At 44.9% G+C, this 8,082-nt stretch overlaps 1 protein-coding gene across 1 annotated transcript; it reads right to left on the bottom strand.

Annotated features, from left to right (window-relative positions):
• Positions 1–2,001: 2,001 nt before the first annotated feature.
• Positions 2,002–5,357, bottom strand: LOC146170750 (uncharacterized). The gene is made up of 2 exons (XM_084586802.1): positions 3,902–5,357; positions 2,002–2,742 (listed from the first exon to the last, which is right to left on the bottom strand). Exons 1-2 carry the CDS (start codon positions 5,275–5,277, stop codon positions 2,457–2,459), a joined length of 1,662 nt encoding a protein of 553 aa, XP_084442928.1. The 5' UTR covers positions 5,278–5,357; the 3' UTR covers positions 2,002–2,456.
• Positions 5,358–8,082: the final 2,725 nt, after the last annotated feature.

Raw genomic sequence — 8,082 nt, 5'->3', positions numbered from 1 at the left:
GTCGACAGAATAATTTCAGAACGGCACCACATTTCTTATTTTTTGCCACCTGCGGACAGCTGAGATGATTGAACATATGTGACTACCACGTGCCTACCATCGCTCAAAAAATGAAGATAGACAATTTAACTGGCTAATAATACAGAGGACAGTATCCAAATCGCGCGAATTTTTAACGACGAACTGTGACTCCATTTTCACAACACGTAATTGTGAACTGTCATTAAAGCTGAGCAAATTGTTACGTACAACATACTTTGCGCTCTAATCCGCATTTCCAGACGCCATTAGAAATTGCTTGTATATATGCGTCGTCTTATGGGGCACACAACTGGCCTAAATTGGAGCACTATGAAAGCGGGAGCAGCTGTGCCATACGAACAGCAGTGTAATCTGCGCACAGCGCAGCCTCCTTACGCACGGCATCAAGGCAACGAATAGGCCGCCACATCGGGGCAAGTACAAATATAAAGTTAGCATACCGCAATACTGTGCTCTACTTACTATGTTGCTGAAGCCACACTCCCCATTCGTTGTTATCACTTATTATCTCGAAATCTTTTCCTCGGAGAGGTTGTGAGTTTGGCTTTGTAGCCCACTTTCTTCTTGGTTATTAAATACCTTCGAACAAGAAGTTATACTTCGCATCGCCCACTCTGGGACTCCTCCTGTAGCTTCCCATAGAAGATGCAATAAAGAGCAAAATAAAGCATCCAGCATGCATCCAGCATGAGAGCTACTGTTCGACTATGCGAGGAGCACGCTTATCGATTGAGGGATAAAATTACGTTCCAAAAGGTTATTTTATAACCATGCTGGAAGAAACTTCTATTCCTGCAGTCCATTGTTAGTGACGATTCAGCCCTGTTAACCAGTAGTCGCTGGTCTTGTCGGTCATCGCTGCACAGAATGCCCTTATAGAGCACGCTTATTGAAGAGAAAGCTTCACTGTCCTCGCTGCCGCCGCAATTTGACCTTCAGCCGACCTTCAGCCGCGTGCCTCGCTGCGCGCAACGGCCAACTCGCCGTCCACTTCTTCGCACGTATGGGGCGCGAAGCACGCGGTTCTCCATTCTCCTCCGCTGCTGCTTCACTACTTCTACATCGCACACCTGCTTCTTCTTCTTTACACACACGGCAGACTTCGTGGGAAACTTCGTTCATACCGCTACATATGGCCGGTGTCCGCGGAGCGCCGCTCGTGACGTCATCAATTAGCTATGTGCCTCACTGCGTACTCGCCGTGCTCTTAACGCACTGCGCCGCAGCGGGGGATATAAGCCGTGGAGCAGCAGCTCGCTTGCGAAGGCACATATCTACGCTGAGAATTGCGGAGAGTCTAGTGTCATGCCATGGATGAAGCAACAACGCTTAGTGCGAGCGTTCGCTATACTCTCCCACAGTACGGCTACGCTCATCCTGCCGACACCGCTAAAGCCGAGAGCTGAACGAGTGACAAACTCCCGAAGAGCAAGAAGAGGGACTTTCAAAGGGACGACGCAAGGCGACGGAGGAGGCGACAAGAAGAGAGTAAACGATTCGGTCTCATCCCCTACTACTGCTTTCGCTTTGTATATCCTAACTTAGAGGAGTTAAGCCACTGCAATTTTTTTTTTTTTAGGAACGCGCTCATTTCGTGCCCACAGTTTCCAGTGAAGTGCCCCCAATAACTTTGATGTGTTCCAATCACTAGTCAGAAATAAAGTTCATGTTAAAGGTCAAGCTTTTACAGTTGAGCTAAAAGTCAATCTCTACTCACCTCCTTCGAAGGCGCGGTAAATCCCGTTGCAATTTTTGACGGCAAACTCAAAACCACCTTATACAAGATTTGCTCCACTTTGAAAGCACTCACATTCTACCGAAGGAGTATGGGCCTAGTTTCGGCCCCTCTTGCCTATGTCGATCCTGTTGTCTTACATCAAAAACTAGTGATCCTCGTAACAAAAGAAACTTTATTTTCATCTCCGTGACAACACATAAAGAAGACTGCCTTAAGGCTTAGTGACAACCAAATTCTGAAATGTAGTTGCTCTCATTCGTAGTTACTAGCTGAAGTATCATGGCATAGCAGTCAAGTGGTGTAACGCTTATTTCAGCCGGAGCAATTACTGCAGTCTAGCATTTTCAGGGAAACAAGCTTGAGAAGAAAACAAGGATGGGGGGGAGCGAGGGGGCTTTTTCTGCTCTGCACATGAAATCAATCTGAAGAGTGAGACACTCACACTGCACTGGTACTTAGCACTCACGAAGCCCTGAAGCGTAGCAGTCCATTCCCCGTCTCATTAACATGCCTAGAGTTCAATGCAGAAACTTGATGTCACGTTATATGATACTTTAAGCAGCGGTAGATAAGGCCTTGACAGAATTCTTCAAACGCGGAATGGTAACTGCATAAGATTTACTTCAGACGTGATGTCGAAGACTGCATCCCTGCCGTGCATTGTACTTTAACCTGTTTATACGGCAGACTTGATGTCCTCAAGCATCAAGAACCGCCTCACGTGACTCCAGCAGTCTTTGTTGAGATCGTCCAGTTGCGTAACTCCATCGTCGCGTGGGTGGCAGACGACCCGGTTTTTGACAATGCCGGCGAGTCGCATGAATGGGTCTATCGGCTCGAAGCTTCGGATGTGAGCTTGAACGAAGAGGGCCGTTGCCTCTTTGGTGGAATGGAGAAAATCGGCGAAGTCTTCCATAAGCGCTGAGTGTAAGGAGACGCGCTCCAAAGCCTCGGCGACGTACCTGTGGGCAGATTAAATGCAGCTTTGTGTCTCTCAGTCAATTCTTACGTATCAGATGGTATGTAACAAATTGAGCGCCTAGAACCTAGAAGCGCAGTCGCAATCTATTTCAGCCAGAAGTCCCTTTCTGGGACAGCCACATTCTAGTACCCAAGAAAGTCTTCCGTTCAGTAATTGTCTGCCCGAATCAACGTTCCATGCATATACTAACGACTGCTGCAACGCTAAATGTGACCCGTAATATGCTTCAACCGGCTAAACCGCTCACTTATTCGCGGTATAATTTGGCACATAAATAGCATACAACCGCCTATCGTTTTAATACCTGTTTGAATAGTGCAATTATGTAATTCGAACAGAATTCAAAATTCACGCTGTGTGAAGCATCGGCGACTCAAAAGAAGGCTTCTTCTTTTGGGTCTTGAAATCTATTATGCATTATTTTGAGTTCTAAACAAGTCACCGATATACACTTAGTGCAAGGAAAAATGAGCACGAACATTTCTGAATTTATTCTCCAATTTTGACATGAAAATTCCAAGTTGAAAATGTTGCTAAAACGTCGTCTAACTTGCACTTGAAAATTGGAAAAGAAGGAACTTTTAAAAACATAAGATAAATGTTTTTAAGCAATCTCCGTAAAGTCAGCTTGAAACAGATTTTCATTTCCGAAGGTCGCCACAAGTGAGCTGAAGTGTCATTAGATGAATATTTTTGCCATTGTCGCAATGACGTAGACTGATTTAGATTCTGGATCCACAAAGTTTCAGCCGAAAAAAAAAACATTTATTGTTAAAATTTCCCGTAAATCCCGTTACCTCTACAACGCCGAGTCTCTCAAAAAATATATTTTTATCTGTACTATCGCGACGCGTACAGAAGACAACCGCCCTGCGAAACCAGGTAGAATATTGCTGCAAGAAGCAGTGGTTACACAACATGTTAGAACACTTGAATAGACGCTTTCTGCGTTATTAAAGTAAGTTTACCATGCGAGCATCTGCCATGCCAACTAGGCCGCACACATCTCGAATACCAGATTACAATGAGACATTAGAAAAGCGCTAAGAATTTTATAATCATAAGCAAAAATATCAGGCGTTGTTTGATCATTGAAACAGGTTTTCAGCGTGATTTGCCTATTGTCAAAATATGGGTACCTGTCGAGTTGGCGACCCTCTTTGAAATGCGCCGCTCGAGTCAAGATTCCAGAGTTTCTCCTTGTAGTCTCGCAGACCACAAACCAGCTGCTGGTCGCCTCTGCATCCAGCCGGCCGTGAAGCCTAACCTCACGAAGGGCGTAATTTTCAGCGACGCCAGTCGAGAGCCGTCTTACAAAAATGCTGATGTGGGCAGAAATCTCGTGCATCATATAAAATGTTCTGATGCTCCGGCTCTGTCTGACCGCGTCCGCCAACGCCTCGAAGTCTTCCGCATTCAAGCCGTTTGCGCACATCAACAGCTCTCTTAAGCTTTTGCTTGTAGAAAGACCGCTCATTATCTTTTTCCACCATTCATTTGGCAAGTTTTCCGTCATATCCGGAGACCATCCAATGCTTAGCTGCAATTTTTGGAGGTGCGGTGCTGATTTCAGACAGTCGGCGAGTCCTGAAGACAATGGGATGTTCCCTTTAGGGATATCCAGTGCAACATAGGACAGGTGGGCACATTCTGGTAGCTTTCGTAAGGCTTGTAGTCTTAAATTCTCGGCCGTTCCACTAAATAGGTATATCTCTGAAAATGCCTTGCACTTTATCAGGTCAAGGTTGTCGATTACGAGGTAGGTTCCACAAGAAACTTTCTCCTCAACGCCGCTCGCCGAAAGTGCTCTGCATACTGACGTTAGGAGGTTAAAATTGGCAGAGTCCATCTTGATAGTCACCTTCTTCAGGTTAGATTTGACTGACAACACTCGGGCGAACTTCGTCCAGCTGGCAATGGGCCATATTGACAAGGGAAAACTAAGTTGCTTCAGGGTATTGTTTTCAGACAGAGCCGCTACCCAGTCGCAGTTTCTGTGGTTACTAGGTCTCAGGCTCTCTTGTGTTGAGAGGATGTCGACCGTTTCAAGAACTTCATTTTCTATAAATACCCTGGCCACCAGTCGAGTACTTTCTTCGTCACAAATGAATCTTGTCAGGCTGAGACTGGTGATGGTCCTGTTTTGTAAGACACCTCGAAGAAGCGAGTGTTGCGTGCGTGCGTTTCTAGCGGTCATGCGCAGAGTAGTGAGAGTAGTGGTCGTCCTCAGGTAGTCGGTGAACTGCTGTGCATTTGACTCCTCCGCCATCGACCCTTCCATACAGAACTCTTTAAGCGTGGAGTTCGATATCAGAGCAGCCAGCATCACCTTGCTCTCCGTCTCATTAAGGAATGAGCCGAGCATCCTAATGGCAGTCAGAGAGGAGGGGCTCCGTAGAAGTGTACACAGTGCCGAAACAAGATTAGCAGGACACCTTTTGTACAGGGCGCACTCGATCTCTTCGAGGCCCGTCAAACTCCTTATGGCCCCAGCAATATCGGTGGATGCTTCCATTCCCAAAAACTGCAGCTTTAAGAATTTGAGTGACTTGTTTAGTTTGAGCGCGTCGAAAAGAAGCGTCTCCGGTGTGCGATATCGAGGCTCTGGTGTGTTCAAAGTCACGATGCAGCGATGCATTGCAACCAGCCAGTACAGAGCCCTGTAACTTTGCGAAGTTTCTGCCTCGGATGGAACTGGGAGGTCAATGCCAGAATCGGAGAAGCTGACCAGGGAGAGCCGTCCGCGAGCAATCGGTAATTCTTGAAGCTCGAAGCGCGCAGAGTACAGCCAAGCGTTCCATTTCGTAAGGTGGTGAACGACGTGGCACTCCTGGTCGTCCTTTGCTGTGCAAGGAGTCTCGTAGTCGACAGCGGAGTGTGAGGTGTAATTCCCGGCGCCCTCTCTTCGTGCAGCGAAAGTAGGCTTCACGTGATGTTCGTGTGGTTCTCCAGAATCTCCCATTGTATCTGCGTGGAGCTGAACAAAAAGAGAAATTTAATGCATTTCACACTGGAAATCGAGAAAAGCCAGAATTAGGTTCTAGTATCGGTACGCGAAGGCATGCTTTAAACGGTGATGTGCGAATAGCGGTATCTCATGATTCTTTTATCTTTTCTTTTATATCTGGCGTGATTAGTCGAAGATGCCTTTTTATAAGTCCAATATAGATAGGATTTAGGTAAAGCATGCATGGTAAGCTTTTTTGGCGTAGCCTCCAATGTGACGAGGAAATCAACTATTATTTTTTGTTATTTTTCCTCACAGCATCCTAGCAGAACGAACCAACTTAGTGAACGTATCGCAGACGGTAATATTTATCATTTCCGCTCCGTTTGTCCACTCTGCGGTGGATTATTATATGCCGCTAAACAACGCGCTTCGAGGGGTTTCCTTCAGGTGGCACTCATTTTCTACCTTGAAAAACAAAACGTACTTTCCTGTAATAGTACCAGCAGCATACATGACGTCATCACGCATTCCGCACCAAGCGCTAAGCGCTGCGGAAAAGTCTGAAATACATCGCAAATTTAATAAGCGATCACGTCACCAATTCATGAGCCAGATGAAAAATAATTTGCATTCTATATTTTCACGTTACACTAATCATAGCCATTTGGGTTTCTCGAATTCCAAAACAGCTTCAATAAGCATTTAGGTCCTTTGAAATTTTAGGCGCATATTTTCTCTCCAAAGAATGTTTTAAATTATTTTCCCCTTTGCGATTTAGACACTTGTACTCGGAAACACTTCATATGCTTTTTGTTCCTGTTACTTAATTTCTGCGAAACTGGCAAGTTTCAGCCACAAAGTTTCGCTGCCTACATCACTGTAGAAATCACCTATTTCTTTATTGCTCGGAATTTGAAAATATGCCACGCCTCGTGTGATTAGCTATGGCCACCAATGCTTTATTTAAATGAGTGCAGTAGATAAAAAGGCTTAAATATATTTATACTGCCTCTCCGTTGTTAGTTATGTGCAGAGCGCTTATTTTAAGAACTATTCCGCATCGTATATACCGGTGGGAACGAAAAATTGGGCTACCCTTGGAAAAAGCAGAGCAATATGCTGTCCGAAAAACGCTGTAAAAGAATGTACGTAAATGCATGGAGGAGGAAGCTTAATGTATAAAGCAGAACAAAGTCGTAAATAATTTCACGGCTAGAGATTATTTCCCTTTCGGTGTCGTGTTTCACTGCAGCCCATTTATGCGGCCAATTATAGCATCATGCGTTCACACGTATCGAGTGCACCAGGGAAGAAGAGATGCTAACTGCGACTTGGCGACTGTGCGAAGAGTAGAGCCTCTTTACATCAACCACCCAACTTAGCGAACTAAAGCATATCTGTTGGCGTTATCCAGTGCGTTTCGCAATTAAAACTGATTCATATTTTTTTAATTAGGCCGCTTCATTGAAACGCGCTTACTATTACTGCTATCCGAATGCTGTGTATATTCGCTAAATTAGCGTAGATTCTTAAAATCACCCATACGTATTCGATTCGTATGATTCTATATGAATTTTACCTGCACTGTCCATGCTCGAATGGGCAGCCATGTTGCACTTCGCTATTCTGACCGCTCTGTTCGCACACCCATTACAAACGCTGCATTTTCTTTTTCTCTGCATGTGCTGTTGTAGTCGTTGTAGAGTTCAGTTTTCTGCGCGACCGCAAGTTGACAACAGGAATGCAGAGTTATTGCCTCTGGTGCTGTTATATCTTTCAATTTAATCCCACAAACCAGGGAGCAATATTCAGTAGCCTCAGTGTATTTTTGTTTGTTTGTTGTTGTTGTTGTTTTGTCAGCGATATATTTTCGAGCTCCAAATATTTAGTGATTGCATCATAACCGGCATAAAAGTTTCATGTCTAAACTTAGAACACAATAAACGATCCTCTAAATGTATTCATGTGCTGTAAACTATCATTACTTAGACTGATTTCGTTAGCACTAAGCGTAGACTGAGAAGCGACAAGCATGATTCTTCAGCAAAATGCCCTGTCTTTAAGCGTTCGCTGTTAATCTGGACAAGTGACTTGAAAATATTCGAATTGCTTGTATATGCATGTACGTGCTTTTAGACAAAGAGCGTTAGAACCTTTTCCTTTATTTCCGTTTTCCTTTTTTTTTTTGGGGGGGGGGGGGGGGGTGGGGGCATGCATGCCCATACAACGTCTATGTGCACTACCCTACCCATAAACCACTACGGCTTTACGACTGTTGCTTCGCACACAAGCATTCTCTTATCAAAGGTTAAATCGTCGAATGGGTTCAGTTCAGTTCAGTCGTTCAGTTGTGTCCGACTCTTCGTGACC

The sequence above is a fragment of the Amblyomma maculatum genome, unplaced genomic scaffold (genome assembly GCF_055883805.1).
Source record: "Amblyomma maculatum isolate TAMU_Amacu unplaced genomic scaffold, ASM5588380v1 scaffold_55, whole genome shotgun sequence".
Taxonomy (NCBI): domain Eukaryota; kingdom Metazoa; phylum Arthropoda; class Arachnida; order Ixodida; family Ixodidae; genus Amblyomma; species Amblyomma maculatum.
The sequence above is the reverse complement of the archived record's forward strand: the minus strand, read 5'-3'. Positions and strand labels throughout refer to the sequence as shown.

Coding starts and splice junctions, on each gene's coding strand:
- LOC146170750 (XM_084586802.1), bottom strand. CDS start 5,277: ATGGAAGCATCCACCGATATTGCTGGGGCCATAAGGAGTTTGACGGGC. Junction 2,743..3,901: donor GAGGGTCGCCAACTCGACAG/GTACCCATATTT, acceptor ATCTGCCCACAG/GTACGTCGCCGAGGCTTTGG.